The 17,180-nt window shown below is 38.5% G+C and overlaps 1 protein-coding gene across 2 annotated transcripts in view; it reads right to left on the reverse strand.

Annotated features, from left to right (window-relative positions):
* Positions 1 to 2,904: 2,904 nt before the first annotated feature.
* The window catches only part of LOC134801826 (igLON family member 5-like), a 241,042-nt gene continuing 226,766 nt past the window's right edge, over positions 2,905 to 17,180 (reverse strand). The window contains exons 5-14 of one of the 2 annotated variants that reach the window (XM_063774456.1): positions 14,159 to 14,240; positions 12,854 to 12,984; positions 11,243 to 11,358; positions 9,882 to 10,011; positions 8,465 to 8,555; positions 7,566 to 7,692; positions 6,907 to 7,062; positions 5,952 to 6,117; positions 5,223 to 5,258; positions 2,905 to 4,273 (exon numbers count right to left, since the gene is read on the reverse strand). In XM_063774456.1, coding sequence (XP_063630526.1) covers positions 4,182 to 4,273; positions 5,223 to 5,258; positions 5,952 to 6,117; positions 6,907 to 7,062; positions 7,566 to 7,692; positions 8,465 to 8,555; positions 9,882 to 10,011; positions 11,243 to 11,358; positions 12,854 to 12,984; positions 14,159 to 14,240 — 1,127 coding nt within the window. In that variant the 3' untranslated portion in view covers positions 2,905 to 4,181. The remainder of the gene's footprint in view (positions 4,274 to 5,222; positions 5,259 to 5,951; positions 6,118 to 6,906; positions 7,063 to 7,565; positions 7,693 to 8,464; positions 8,556 to 9,881; positions 10,012 to 11,242; positions 11,359 to 12,853; positions 12,985 to 14,158; positions 14,241 to 17,180) is intronic. The other variant, XM_063774458.1, reaches the window with a different exon arrangement.

Here is a 17,180-nt window from a genome sequence, read left to right on the forward strand (position 1 = left end):
TACCTACCTAGTATTTTGTACCTAATTACTAGTATAACGCTACAATTAATTAAGGGTAAAAATGGGATTGAATAAAATAACCAATAATATTTACAAACATTTATTAACCGTTTATTCATATAAGACAAAAATATCACCTCCTTTTACAATCTCCAATACAAGAAGGCACCTATAGCGGAACGAAACAACAGTTTAGCCGAAACAACGAAGAGTTGATACAGACAGACAATTTCACAATACGTATTTTAATTCTTATACCGTAGATGTGGCCGTATAGTCTGACAAAAAAGAGTAGAAATAAAAAAGTGAAAATACTGTGGTAGTCCCGTTTTCTTAGATTGATTTTAAAGGGACGACACTACAGTATTGCCACTTTTTTATTACGTCTCTATTTCGCTGTTGTATCTCTTTGAGGTGGGCATAACGCAAATACAAACCATGAAGTGAAATTATAGCATTAGGCACAATATATATGTCAAGGTGCGTATGTAGACAGGTTTCCATACCATATATTACTTTACGTTACGTTGAAATTCGTCAAGATTTTGAATTCTCCCCCTAGCTCCTTGTCACACTTGGTCACATTTGGAAAACCCCTCCCTCCCTGGTGTGACGTCACATATTTGTCAGTTTTGTTTTCAACGAAATCGGCAATTCGAATTAGGTATCATTATTTTAGTATAAAATATCTATTCGAAATTTTATAACACGAAACCGATTAGAAATAAAAATTACATTAATTATTTAACTGTATAGCGAATAAAAAAATAAATCAAAACTATTTTCGGTCACAGATGAAGTAAAAGTGACGTCACAAAGTTTGTCACAACATGTCACATTTTCTTGACCCCCTCCCTGCCTTGCTGCCACTAAACGTGTGACGTAATTAATGGATGACATATGTTTAGTGCCTAATATGTCCGTAGACATCGTACGGTATATTATTTTATCTACACACATATCATAAACTCTCTATGATACCTTCAAAATCCGTAAATAATGGCCCACATTACGATAAACTGTTTTGTTACAGCAAATTTCTTATCTGTGAAAATGTGGTAATAGCTTCATTACTATATCAAAATCGATTTGGTAATGACATTCAAATTTCGAACATCTCTGAAAAAAAAAAAGCAATTTGATTTGACCCCTATTCTAATATCAGTCGATATGACGTTTTATTCGAAATCAAATGACAATTGCATACAATATTGACAAATCTCGCTTGTAAGTTGGTATCGGACGATATGGTAATCGACCCCGACTCTAGTTTGTCCTTGAATAAAAAAAAACTACGGATGCGTGACATGCGTGAAAAAAGTTTTCATTTGCCGCCATTTGACGTACAGTTTATCTTTTAATTCGATTGTAAGTAAAAAATAATTTGTTTTGTTGCTTTTAAAGTAACTATAACAAAAGTTTCGTGTAAAATGTACGATAAAGATATTTCGGAGACGCCAGCTCATATCCGCGAGTTCCGACAGAGAGGAAAGTGCCCCAATGTCGGCTGTAATATGAGGTTAGTGAATATATCATAGAAAGTTTATAATATGTGTGTAGATAAAGCAGTGTATGTAACTGTACATAATTAGGCATTAAAACACTCGCGTGATACTATTATGAAACTCATTTCATTCGTTTCATAAACCCACACTCGTATTTTAATGCCTTTCATTATGTAGCAGTCACATAAACTACTATTAAACCAATTAAAATAATCGAGAAGTGTTACATTATATTTTTAATAAAACTGGCCGTATTTATGTAGAAAGTCTTTTTTTAGCGTTAAGGCACATTTAACTTTAATTTTGTATAAATTTTGGCTCAGACGAGATAAATTTTATAAATGCTGCTTATTTTATGTAATGTGAAAACATTAATATGGTTACTTTATAAATCAAATTTAGCAATTGATAAAAACAAAATGTCTTAATCCTAACCATTTCATTGTTTAATCGAAGTTTATTTTTATCGTCTCGTCCTATAATGTCTTCGCTTTTTAAATGCAATTTTATAATTTTACCCAATTATTTAAAAGCACTGGAAACATCCTTAATAAATACAATGTTTGTTTAATTAATTCACTGTTGGATATACCAACAGTTTAAGTTATTTAACTATAATAATTATTATATCCAAAGTAATTAAGAACTGTTGAATTACAATAAGACTAGTAGGTAATATTTTACTATTATTATCATAAACAATGGAAGATTATTTTGTATAAAAAGGACTATGAAGCACCTTAACTGGAACTATTGATTTGTATAAATTACAGGCACATTGTATTATAATATTTATAATAATAGTTATTTTACTGGTAATATAGATCTTAGTTAATAATTAATTACATTATTCGATTACTGTTTGTATAATATTATGGCAGCGACGGTATGACTTGTATTATTTAACATTTACATTTGTGTAAAGCTAGTGAATAACAGCATTATATGTTTTATTATTATTTGATTAAGTATTTGTAATTAAATAACTTCTTTAAATCGTTCAACCATTTAAAGAAGTTATTTAAAATTTAGCCTATGAAAAATCGATCCATTCTTAATTCACAATAAGCATATTTGATTATATTTCTGAATGAAGTACATACGACCTGCACATAAACTTATATAATAAACTAAACGTCATTCTTAATTACACTTTGGTAATAATTACCTAACATTAAAACACTAAAAAGCTTAATTAACTGTGAGAACGACGACTTCTTTCAATTTGAATTGTACATATTTCTGTATTAATATTAATTAGTGAAAGAGGAGTAAATAAGAAGTCGAAAATTAAAACTAATAAAAATAGTGTACCTACTGAACGTATATTAAAAATAATATTTACATTGGTTGTACAATATTGTACTTACAACATGTTTAAAACTCGCTTCTTTTTTAAAATTGATTAACTTAAATGTAACCTGCTAATTTTTAAGTATCTCTGCTATCAATTTTTTACAAAAAATAATGTATTAATCTTACACTTTAAAGTACCTTGGTAAATAAGTATACTTATTGGTGTTTCTTCTACTTATGTCAACATACGTGTACCTAATATTGGAAATAGAAAAAGAGTTACACATATAGTTTTGAAAATAATAGGTACGCGATAACTTATAAAACTTACAGACAGCTTCGTTCTTATACAACGGTTTGATTATAGCGAAGATTTGTCTTTAATACACGCACATTGAAGTAGGTAGTTGAAACACAAAAACGGTGTCTATATTTTTGTACAAAATGTTTAAATACCGAAAATTAAACACAAATGCAAAAAGATACTAAAAGCTCGATTACAAAAGTGGTATCATTAGAATAAAAAAAAATGCGCGCACAAAAATATATACAAAAAATATTTTTGTACATTCTACAAACAGTAAAAATATAAATAGATAGTAATACATAAGCGCTACAATTTTAGCTGTAAGGTAAACAATCCTATTTCTGACACCATTCCAATTTTCTATTCTTACAAGCCTTAACGGCTAGTTTCCTGTAGGCGAATTAAGTTATCCAATTATGGAAAATACGAAAAAAAAAAGTTCATAACAATCGTATGTTGCATTAGAAAAAAAAACTTGTACTTTAATGTGCGGTAATCACTAATTAGTTACCTAATTAAATGAGTTTTCTAATGTAACATAAGGTTGTATTGGATAGTGAAAAGGACATATTTTTAGCACTTTCATTATTCAAAGTAGTAAAAACTTATATGAGTTTGACGATGTATAAAAACTACTTAGCCCTATCTATGCGAACCGTTCCAACGATGTGAGATCGAATGTCGAAATTTCGGTATCTTTATCTGCCGGCCTAGCCAAGGTTACAATCGCTATCGCTTCGACAACGAAACGCTTTGAGTCTCTCTATCACTCTTCCATATTAGTGCAACAGTGACAGTTGCGTTTCGATCGCTACGGAGCGTAAGCGATTGGTATTTTGGCTACGCGGCCTGACTCTCCATCGCTCTTGCGTATTCGAGTGATAGAGGCAAAAAAAAATGTTTCGATGTCCGCTGCGTTAGGCCCTTATTCAACATCTCTGTAACTTTTGTGCGACCTAAGGCTGTGGCGTCAGTTGTTATAATGAAAGTGCATTTTTAGGAAACTAACCCAGCTCGAACAATGGTGCGAGTGTGTTTACCACGAACCAAGAATACTAAAGGGACTAATACGTTTACAGCATCCGTACAAGCAGGTACATGAGGACGGTGGAGATGAGCGCCGTCGTCGGGTGGTGGGCGTGCGCCGCGCCGGGCGAGGGACCCACTGAAATTATAAAAGTTATCGTTGAAATAATGATGGAAAAAGTTTTAGAATTACCTCCTATTCATAAAAGTTTACTAAAGTTGACAAGTCGATAATAATCGTTTATCCCTTTCCATTATACCAATACGTCGGAAAGGGACAAACGATTATTATCGGCTTGTCAACTTCAGTAAACGTTTATGAATAAGGGGGTTAGAGAATTATCACGTATTTTGTTGTTTAAAGGTTAGAGCTATTTTCGAAAATATAATATATGTAATCGCTATAGCTATGTTCGACGGTTCAGCGAGCCCTGAAAGATCTCAATATATGCCAACCTTGTACTTGAGTGCAGAATGGAAGAAAAGAACAGGGAAGGCCGGCCCCAAGTAAATGGGAACAAGGCCTAGCAAGATGATGATGACGAATCGCTATACCTATACAATTTGTGTGAGGAATACAAAATTTTGAGGTTATGCGTATTCGTTTGTGTTTAAAAAACATAATATGTGTTGGGCAAACGTAGACCAATGTAAAATACGCAGACACCTATACGTTAGGTTAGAGGGATTCTTTTTGCCACATAATGTCTAAGTTGACCTCGGTTGCCTTTATGTGCTCAGACGGTATTTGATGAGGTGGTATGGCCTTAAAATTTCTAAAGTTGTATATGGTTTATATTTTAAATAAATAAAACTGAAAAAACTGTTTTTAATTTTTAACAAGCAGAAACGTCTGCGAACGATGCTATTAAGCTTAGAATAAATTTAAAATTGGAAAAATTCTGTCTTCCAGAGACCGTGAGTTCAAGTCTCACCCAAGTCTCACTTTTTCCACTTTTACATTTTCCTAAGCTTAAAAAAGCTGTTATCAGTCATGATTCAATTAATAAGTAAATAAGTATTTAGATTAGGATGAAATTGGTTACTTTCACAAAAAAAAAAAAGTAAATAAAGTAAAAGATACTCACTTCTCGCTTCCTGGATACGTTCAGGATCTTGTTCAACTAAAATTGAAGAAAAATAAATAAATTAAAAACAAAAAAAAAAAACATGCTTTAAATGTGGTAAAATGATGAATGATATCATATGTTTTTAAAGTAAATGACTACGTGCAGACAGATATGAATAAGTTATGTTATTGTTTTGATGAGCTTTTTGGGTATCGGAAGACACTACGTGTCGTTTGACTTTAATGTTTCTTTTAAACTTTTTGATGGTAGAATTAGGGTTAGGAACCCATGATGTTAATCATGTGTTTGTACGTAGTTTAGTTGGTTAGAATTTTAGAACATATTGCCGATTTTTTAAAGAGCATATATATATATATATGGATGTATATTTAATAGTTAACGCGGCAGCATTAAAAATACATGTATAATTTTGAGTGTGGATGGAAAATTATATATATGCTATGATCATAATTACTAATGATAATGTCGTAATATCTTTGTTAATTTTAAAAGATGTGACTATTAATTTTGTGCAGGTGAGATTAAAACACAAATACGAGTATTACGGTAAAAATCAAAAAACAAAACAAAACGACAAAATAAAAATAATAGGTAGGTAGTCTTGCAATCCAACCTTGTCATAAAAGGAAGCAAATTTTAAAATTACAGTTCATACACATTTTGTATTTTGCGCCTTTTCTACTGACAAAGTTGGCTTATCAGACCATAATTTGGCAAAAACATTACCTTCTTTAAGTTCAACCGCTTGGCTGTTCTCGCCCATGCCCTTCGAGTTTTCCACCTTTACCACCGCGTCGTAGTGTCCAGGTTCCACTGAGTTCACCACGTATGTAAAGTCGTATTCGTGTGTCTTGTGGTCTGGCACCGGTACGTCGAACTTCTTCAAGGTGCCCTGAAATGATGATAAGTTTGGTTATTGAAAAACGTATTATGTGTTCCGTTCCACGTCGGATATCTTCATTGTAAGGAGCTTCGTCCTGCGTGGCTCGACTGCCCGGAGTTGAAAAGGCGCCAAGGTGAAGGCGGACCGCTTCTGCGTCCCGACTGCTCGAGTGGAAGGAAGGTAAGTTACGTGGAAGCAGTGAAAAAACATCCCTATTCGTTTTAAATAAACTAAATTCAAAATTCAAATTCAAAATTCTTTATGTCATTCTAAACCATTACATATTTTACAATGTATGCTGGTGTCTCTCTGTAAGTTATTTACAAAATAACCTGTGCTAGGAGGCACCGCTCTTCCATAATCACAACAGGTTTTGCACCTGGTTTACTGGTCAAACATTATAAGTGGGCCATATTATCTTTAGTAGCCAGCTCAATTATTTACAATGGATGCCATATTGCTGTATTTGAATGCCGGTTGCCATCCGCGGCGGATGAATTTGGTCCGCCGTGTATAGCATCCGGACGTCGTCGGCGTGTGGTCAAGGAGACCGCAGCCTTAGGTTAGACACTCCACGCAACGCTGCACGCCCCACCTAACGGCCTGGCCACGACATTGCGCGACAGTCTTCGACTAAGGCGAAAACCATAGGTGGGAACAAAATGTCCGATCGCTGTGTCTCGCTCCAACCTATGGTTGTCGCCTTAGCTGAAGTCAGTCGCGCATTGTCGTGGCCAGACCGTAACGCTCCGTTGCCCACTGTCTAAAACTATACATCAAAAAGAAAGAGTTGCTTACGTTAACAGTATCAATGAGCTGTATCTCGATGTTCGTGAGGGGCAGGTGCGAGTGCACGGACCACGACAGTTTGCTGCCGTCTGACTCTAGCCTCTCCACTACAGGCGTCTCGACCAGCTCGATGGAACGGTGGTGAGTGCCGAAGTCACATTCGGCCTGGAAAAGAATAATAGGTCTCATTAGTAGACGGTTGACAGGGTCTTGAATATTACCAGACTCATTATTATGCCCGGCATTATGCCACGGGTAACTTGGGGAGTCTGGGGTCCACTCGGCGTACTATTGTTATTATTACAAGGATATTAAGGTGAGCTTCAGATTCTTAGCAAAAAGTTGTTGATGCTGCCAGAGGATGTAAAGTCTAAGAAATCGTAAAGTCTGAGTTTGACAGCTGAAGTGAGATAGCGCTGTATTGTCATGTCATGGGGATTGGATTGTCAAAAGTCACCTCAGGTAGGCACATTATGTGGTAGGTAAATCCTAGGATTCACCAGTGTTACCAACCACATAATGTACGACCCATACAGCGCCATCTTCAGCAGAAATTAGATTTGCCATCGTAAACTTTGCAGCTAACCTCAAAAAGTAATTTCTGGTAAAAGTGTTAAGTATAAAAACTGCGAAAATCACTCCTATTTTACGTTTAAAAAGAAACTTACCCTGCAAGTGTAGGTGCCAAAGTCTGCGTCCGACTGCGGTGTCACAGTTAAGTTGGACTCGGTGCCTCGCGTGGTGTACCGCGACCAGTCGATCTCCTGGTCACCCTTGAACCACCTGATTGTGACCCTGTCAACCGAAAAACAACTCTATTTGTAAAGATATAAAGATTTTAATGCTTGAACCACCTAATTGTGATTCTGTCAACCAACGAACTCTATGTGTAGGTAAAGGTATAAAGAGCTTAACGCCAGTTTATAATTATAAATATGTAAATACTTTTTCTCGGAAATTCGGAGCAATTCCAGTGAGAAACATTTGCCAAGAAATTTAAAGTTTTATCTTTAAATATCTTGGCAAATGTATAATATATATACAGGTGTCATCACCATCACTACATCCCGAGAAAGTTGGTTGGTACGAACAAGATTGAATTTCCGATCCCGACGCCTGCCAAGAGAATATTTAGGATTGATTTCTTAAATTTTAGGCGCTTAAGTATATGATATCAGACTTACCCGACAGCCAAACGTACGCACCAGACGCTCTGAGCGCGCGTTTCGTGGCCCTCGGGTGACGCTTCCGTGACGCTCGACGCTGACGCTACAAATGTCATGGTGGGCGGCGAGCGTGCAGAGGTATTATACAGTGTGAGCGGTGGTTCGCGTTCGAACTGCTCCGAGCGACTAGCAAAATCTTGAATAAGTCTGTTGGACTTCAGTGGCGGCGGCGGGGAATCTTGCACCGTTCAATGCCCCGCTGCCTCCACCCTCCTGCGCCGCGTCGAGTTCACGTATTTTGCTTATATATGGATTTATGTAGCTTTTTGCTACCTTATCATTGAGGGCTGACAACAACTTGTCAACACTGTTGCAAAATAAATAGTAACAAAAACACTCACGGTTCTTGTTCGTGGACGTTGCACCTCATGAGGGCCTCGACGCCGATGGCCGAGTTGATAACGGCGCGGTGCACGTGCACCTTAGGTTTCCCTGGAATCAATAAAGACAACTGAATTTAACTATTCATTTATATGTAGAACTGGGGATCAATTCAAAAATTATTTGTATATTATTTTATTAATTAAAGGACATTATTATTCTCTTTATTCAATTAGGGTCTTAGGTTAGGGTTTTACAATGTGAGTATAAAAGTAAAATATAAAAACACTTACAAAACATAACAAAAATATATAAACACATTATAAAAAACCTAACCTAGGGTGCCGCCGGCAGCGGGGCAGGGTCCAAGCTGCCGGTGGTCAGGGCCGCAGAGTGAGGAATCGACGTACTATACGCGCCGTGTCCAAAATTACCGCCTTCTGCATCTGACCCTTGATCCAACCACCCAGCGAGAGTCTCTCTAGGTGTTGGTCGAGACTCTTCGCTATGAGACCGTTCGCTGATACGACTATAGGAACAATGATCGTCGAGTCAACATCCCACATAGCGGTTATCTCGTGGGCTAAGTCTAGGTACTTGCTGGACTTGTAAAGGACATTTATTATTATGCCTTCCAAAGATTGAATATAGTCACAAATCATTTATTGTCAGGCAACAAAGGCCTATAGATACATAACATACCAGACAGACTAACATACCTACATAATAATTATAACTTTTAAAAAATATAATATTTTTAGATACACAACAGTTTTTGGTTGTCCCTTAACGAGTTGCAAAATACTAAACTTTCTTTCTTAGGTTTTCCAAAGAAAGGGGTCAAACCGCCAGGCTAAAGTGGGACTGGGCAGGGCCATGTACGCCGTATGCACCCACAGAGGTGGGCTAAACTAGCCACGGAGTGGGTGCCACAATGTAAACGCCGGCATGATGGGCCTAAGAGCAGATCGTGGGACGACTTGGACGCATTTCTCAGCAACTGGACAGATGCTGTAGTTAATCGGGAGGATTGGAAGTCTAGGGAGGAGGCCTTTGCCCAGCTATGGGACACTTTATATAGAATCGTTATAAAACCAGTTTTTTGCTGCATCACCTGTTCTGGTGTAGGATTCGGCAGATTCCCATGGAACTGCCGAAATACCATAATGTAAGGCCTGAGTGGACGCTCGAGTTGAGCGCTGCACGCTCAACTCGAGCGTGCATGTTAAACAAATGCAAACGTATAGGAGCGGCCTTAGTGCACGCTGCTCAAATCACTTGTGAGCCCGACGCCACGCTGCACGCCCCGCCGAACGCTCCGCTTCGAATTTTGTTTGTTTGTTTTGTTTGAGCATCCACTCAGGCCTTACACTTACCACCACGAACAAGCTGTGCACATAATAGCACGAAAGAGATGAAGAATTTATGAATACATACTTCTAACAGAGACATCAACAGTCTTCGTGTCTGCGTTGTTGCTGCCCATCGCGTAGCAGAAGTACGTTCCAGAATCTTCCACCTTCACATTCTTGATGGTGTGAACGGCGCCTTCACCGATCTTTGCGTTCTGTAATATAATAAATAATACTTGATTATTATAATAATTATAAACTACCAACCGCCCGCAATTTCAAAAAGTGATTCTTTACAGTACTTACAACAAAATTTCGAATAATAAAGGACTTGTTCGATTTGACAGACGGTTATTAATAACGAATATCTGGGAGGTAGACCGAGCTTTGCTCGGAAAACATATAAAAACTCTAAAATGCGCGTTTTCCCAGAGATTAAGACCTAAAAACTCAAAAATGCGCGTTTTCCCAAAGATAAGACCTAGCTGGATCGATTTATCGCCCCCGAAAACCCCCATATAGCAAATTTCATCGAAATCGTTAGAGCCGTTTCCGAGATCCCCGAAATATATATAAAAATAAATATACATATAAATAAATAAACAAGAATTATTCGTTTAAACTTTAAAGGTATAAAATATTAATTAATAACGATAAGAGTACCTAACAGGCGCGGGAGACTCCTGCCACCATCTTGTACGTAATCCATACATCCATAATAAAGTATAATTTGCTATAACATATGTAATTTAGTTGAAGTGACTCTGGCAAAGGTCCTAGATGCCATTTCTCTAATATATATAATAATAATAGACACGTGGTTATTAGGTATATATGGATCAGAACAGGAATTAAGTCTAAGGACAAGTGATGCATGAGAAACTATTTTATTTTGCTCGGGGCAAGAGAAACAGTACCTATAGGCCCCGTGCATGAACTATAGAGGGCAGCATAGGAGCCGTCAGATTATTGGCGCGATGCGTAAATGTGTCGTTTATGCTTCCGATGTAGCCCACAAGATGGCAGAACCTACTATGCACAAAGAGACGTGCCGAAGAGAACGGTTTTAGATGGTAGCACTTGCTTTGGCAATGTACATGTGCACATATGTTTCCGATTCAGGCTACAAGATGGCAGACTCTCCAACGCGCACGGTCCCTATGGCGATTCCCGATTCCCTGCAAGTGTTTCTCTTGTCCCGGTGTTTCTCTTACCCCATCTAATCTTATGCCAAATTGCTGAATGTCTTTTGTTGTCATAACAGTACCTACTATTTATTGTACATCTAATAACACAAATTTAAAAGTAGACGTAAGTATGTAATATAAACAATTGGCGGTCGTCTGGCTAAACGGATCTCCATACTCTCCACCTTTGGGTAGCTATTAACAAGTTAGCAAAAACATTTATGGAAAATATCCTCCTCGGAAAAAAATTTTAACTAACCTGTCCGTTGACCAACTTCGACCAAATGATCTTCGGAGCGGGCATGCCGGTGGCAGTGCAAGTTAGGGTAAGGTCGGCTCCTGGGGCAGGTTTGCCATCGTCTGAAGCTGTGATGCCTGAAAATAAAATAATAAATATGTTTACTTTCTTTACTTAAGTCCAAATATAAACTTAGATATAAGTACCTATAGGTACCTATTGATGATGATGATGCACTCCTGACCAATTTCGGCCACAGCGACTACGTGCTCTGGAGTAGGCAATTTTTATCTCGTGTTATTAGAGTGTAGCTGATCCACTCTCTGGTGCGCCCTTAGATGGCTCACGTACCCTATCTCGAATCTCGAATAGGTATTTAACAAGAATATAGGGTATAGGTATATTAGGTATTACAAAAAACCGGACAAGTGCGAGTCGGACTCGCCCACCAAGGGTTTCGTACTTTTTAGTATTCGTTGTTATAGCGGCAACAGAAATACATCATTTGTGAAAATTTCAACTGTCACAGGTTCATAAGATGTATTTCACAGACAGACAGACGGTGACAGACAGACGAGACGGACAGACACGGACTGTGGAGTCTTAATAATAGGGTCCCTTTTTACCCTTTGGGTACGGAACCCTAAACGCTGGTGGCCTAGCGGTAAGAGCGTGCGACTTTCAATCCGGAGGTCGCGGGTTCAAACCCCGGCTCGTACCAATGAGTTTTTCGGAACTTATGTACGAAATATCATTTGATATTTGCCAGTCGTTTTCGGTGAAGGAAAACATCGTGAGGAAACCGGACTAATCCCAATAAGGCCTAGTTTTCCCTCTGGGTTGGATGGTCAGATGGCAGTCGCTTTCGTAAAAACTAGTGCCTACATCAAATCATGGGATTAGTTGTCAAGCGAACCCCAGGCTCCCATGAGCGGTGGCAAAATGCCGGGATAACGCGAGGAAGAAGTGGTACGGAACCCTAAAAAGAAAAACTGGCATGTGTAAAGTTGGCATGCCTAAAAAGAAAAACTGGCATTTGTAAATTCAGCAACGTAATGAAAATATATAAAAGATTCTTTTGACACTTTGTCAATTTTTTTTACGATAAAGTTAACTTGACTACACGACAAAATTGTCGTCACCGTTGTTCTGCACGACGATGGTAGTTTTTAGCCAAGCTTAGCAAAAAAACCCTTACCGTGCAATCACTGCTGCCTGAACGTCTATTATGTAGTTCGCTTTTACTTACATCATACATGTTGTGTTGTGGGACAGTACGAGTAGAGTTATGGCTCAATTTGAACGTCAACCTCCATTTTCCTTTTTAAACTGGATAATTAAAAAAAACCGGCTAAGTATGAGTCGGACTCGCACACGAACTCCGTAGCTTACGCAAAAACGGCAAAAAAATTACGTTTTTTGTGTGGGAGGTGTTTAGTACATATTTGTTATTATAGCGGCAACAGAAATACATCATCTGTGAAAATTTCAACTGTCTAACTATCACGGTTCATGAGGTACACCCTGGTGACAGACAGACGGACAGTGGAGTCTTAGTAATAGGGATCCCGTTTTTACCCTTTGGTAACGGAACCCTAAAAAATACTGTATTGTAATTTTGTATGAACTTACTCGTAATTTGAGCAGATTGGACAGTCTCGATTTGATGCTCAATTTGAACGGGAGGCGTTTGTTCAACCTTGCACTGGTAACCACCAGCGTCTGCTTGCGTCACATTGTTGATGATGAGGTCGGTGCCGCTCCTGAAATACATTTTAAATTAAGATCATATATATTATCATTGAATGTAACTAGCCTGCCAGACCACACACAGGTAGAGTCAGACCGAGAGATAAGTCTGCAACTATTTTGATAGCACAGTACACGCAGTGCAAATGTTATTTTAAACGTCAAACTTCTATAAAATTATGACGTATAAATAACACTTGCATTGCATGTGCTGTCATAGTCGTTGCAGACTTACCGCGGTCTAACTCTACGTAATTTAGTATTATGGTAGACCAGTGTTTTTTAAACTTTTTCATGACGCGAGTTTTAGTTTAAACAAAATATTTCATTTTTGTATTGTCTTAAAGCTGGCAGAGGCTTCGGGACCCATCAGGGGGTCGCGACCCACAGTTGGAAAAACACTTGTGATAGACAATAAGTAATTAAAATCAGGTGTCATTGGGACAATTTGTAAAAAAAAATATGATTTACTTTTTATATCCGGATAGGTAGTAACCTATGTAACTTTACTTAGGTACATCCAGGCGTCTGCCAGTTGTGTATCGGTGGGCGATGACGTGTGATAGGCTAAGGTGATAGGCCACCAAAAATTTTAGTTGAAAAAAGAAACGAATATTAAAGTACGAGAAAAGTCCCGAGTTGACTCATTTACTGACGGTCGGTCTTATATTTTTATCATTAAAACTAGGTACTATTGTAGCATAATTACCTACTTTCCATCATATTTTCACGGAAACGTACGAAGGTGTCTTGCTATTTCAGTCTCGGTTTAAAAAGTACTGAGGTTGACTGAAGTAGCATAACAAATACGAACGTTTCCGAGAAAATACGATGGAAAACAATTATGCACTACATCTGTACAACATTACGCATTATTGCGGAAACAAAAAAAGCAGGCGTTAACTTTAAATATAGTATAGGTAGGCAGTGGCGTAGCTAGCATGGGTGGCACCCGCTGCGGAAATTGTGGGTGTCACCCCAAAATTCAATCAAAATTGTAAAATATATTTAAAAAGAGTAATTGTAATTTATGTTAAATAGCTCAGGATTTACAGCTTACATTTTACGATTTTTTATAGGTGGCGCTACTGATGTTCACGGTCGGGTGTCACCCCTAAATGGGTGACACCCGGGGCGGACCGCCCCCGCCGCCCCCCCCTAGCTACGCCACTGTAGGTAGGTACTTACTTCTGATACTTTGTCGGATCAGCCATCAGTGTACCAAGCACTACCAGGCCTATGTCTCCTCTCATCCAGGTTACCATTGTATCTGAAACAATAAGCAGAAGTTATGATTAAATTAGAGATCGAGCGAATGCGAAGACCTCCGGTTCAGCTTGGGCAAAAATCACTATCACTAACTACACCTTATTAAAAAGTCCGCCGCCGCGTCTGTCTGTGTGTTTGTGTGTTTGTTCGCGATAAAGCTATTGAACGGATTTTCATGCGGTTTTCACGTATCATAGAGTGATTCTTGAGGAAGGTTAAGGTGTATTAATTTGTTAACCCGTGCGAAGCCAGCGTGCCAATCGATTACGCTCCGAAACAACGAAATGTAACTGCCACTGTCGCACTAATATGGAAGAGTGATAGAGAGATATGACGACGCTACGCTACGGAGTGTAAACGATTGGCACGTTGGCTACGCACTCAGGTTTGATATTCATAATATGAATAATAATATCGAACCTGGGTGCGTGGAAATATGGAACCAACGTGCCAATCATTTAAGGCCTGTGCACACCGGCTGCGTGTGCGTGACGTGTACGTGCGCGTGCGGCGTTGTAGTATACCATGAATCTAGGATATACAGTAGAGTCCGGTTATAACGACGCCCAAGGGACCGTCGATATTACGTCGTACTAACCGGACGTCGTACTAAACGAACTGCCAATTTTAATATTTTTTTAATCAAAACATTACATCATTTTGTATTTATTAATACTTATGCAACAATCAAAGAAAAAAAAACATTTCCATTAAAATATTTATTTACAACACTTTGTCTTAAATGCAGAGACTTGTGTGTTTAGTTAGACAGCCACTTTTGTAGGTACGCGTACTCACTCAATCATCCGCAAATTACCCGAATCCCGTAAAATAAAAAGGAATCTAATCAAGATGACAATCGTACATCGACAATCAAATATTAAATAAGTTTTTTGTCAAACATTTCAACCCAAACTCAATTAGGATGCGTTGTTTTATGACATATGCACCAAAAATGCTGCAAAATGTACGATGTCTGTTTATGACACAGTTCTTATGGCCACCTCCTGTGTCCAGCATCAGATCAGCTCGAAGTTACCAAAATATTGCATTGTCACCCAACTTACATACATAATTATGTACGTGAAGTTTAAGCTCAATTGAATATTGGGAATTGGGTTTTATTTAGTTTGCAAGATTACGTAAATTCACATGACTATTTCATCTTACTGCGTATAGGCAAAGGGGCGAGGGAGTTCGGTGCGCGGGACGGAGTAAGCTTCTTACCAACAATTTATTTGTAAAAACTACGTCGCTCGTCGTTGTAACCGGACTTGACGGGCGGATTTTGTGTCAATTTCCTTCGTTAAAAGCGGTTGGTCGTTATAAGCGGAGTCGTAATAAACGGTTGTACTTTCATAGTAGCTTGTACTAAAACCAACCAAGTGCTTATACTTACGTCGCTATAAGCGGTTGGTTGTTATATGCGAAGTCGTACTAACCGGACTCTACTGTACCTGGATCTGGCATGAGTGGTGGGGGTAACTTACAGAACGGGATAGTCTTATGTATCTTTCAGTAGGAGTAGCAGCGAAAGAGCTATTATTGTTTGTCCTTGTCACAGTTTCACATTTTATTTGTTCCCCACCTTTTTTTTAGTATGGATAATGGTGGGCAACAAATGAATTCGACCAATCACAGTGTCGCATTTGCGTATGTTTTGTCCCTCACGGTGGCACGCGTACACCACTTCTATACAATCCTACCTTCTATGTAGTATACAGATCCTTATGAGAGACGGCACACCGCTTGCGTGACGTGTGCGTGTGCGGCTCCAACATTTTAGCGCACACGTATGTGCACGTCACGCACACGCAAGCCGGTGTGCACAGGCCTTTATGCTCCGTAGCGTAGCGCCTATTTTTTGTCGATTCAGTTATTGGCATTCAAAATGGCGGGCCTACGGATGTTCGCGAGGTCTTAAGCATTTATTTATTTATTTTCATTACCTACATATATAAAATGTTGCGTTTGGACTTCCCCTGATTATTTTTCATCAGAGGAATCGGAAATTAGTGGCGTCTATTGTGTCACCCAGGTTGAGGAAGTCCAAAATCAGCATAAAAATGTCGTTAAACTATGTTCCATCGTCCACAATATTAACTGACAATTTTAAAACCTTATTTCAAAGATATTAAGGTCTATCTTTAGTCAGGAGTGTGCTGATCAATTATTCACCGGTAATAAAAGTGACGCAACATGAACATGTCAGATCCGGTGGCGCCAAAACTGTGAGCGCGCGATAGCAACATTTTTAGCTGACCAGAGTTGATCCTTAAAGCTTTTGAAATACGAGTTATGTATTATCACTATTATCAGTTAACAGTACGAACGATGGTACTAATAGAGACACCCTTGATTGATCAGAGGTGAGCCTTAAGCCTTATGAAATAGAGGTTATGAATTGTCAAATGTTGACGATGGAACGTGTCCGGCGCCAAACGTGATGCTCACGCGCGTCCGGCTAACTGTCATGGCTGCTAGACAGCGGGACGACTGCATTATAAGTGTTATAAATCAAAATAGATGACATGTATTACCTAAGAGATGGGTGAACGCACCTTTTCTTCTCACTCGTTGCCATGGTTACGTTCCCTTGAACATGTCTTAAACCCCTGATTTTCTGGCACTAAATTTAAACATGCATTTATGTGGTAATAGGTCATCTACTAAGGGCCACTTGCACCATCCCACTAACCCGGGGTTAAACGGTTAAACCCAGTGAAAAATCGTACTGGTAACCATGGTAACTCCAGGTTTAACCGGTTAACCCCGGGCGAGTGATGGTGTAAGTGGCGCAAAGCATGTTAGAGATAGACCAAGATAAGTCTGCAACGCTTTTGATCGCACACGCAGTGCAAGTGTTATTTTTTATACGTCATTACCCATGTTGTAGAAGTTTTACGTTTAATAAAATAGACCAGTCCGGTCGTCATCAAAT

Source organism: Cydia splendana, chromosome 23, assembly GCF_910591565.1.
Source record: "Cydia splendana chromosome 23, ilCydSple1.2, whole genome shotgun sequence".
NCBI classification, from domain to species: Eukaryota; Metazoa; Arthropoda; class Insecta; order Lepidoptera; family Tortricidae; genus Cydia; species Cydia splendana.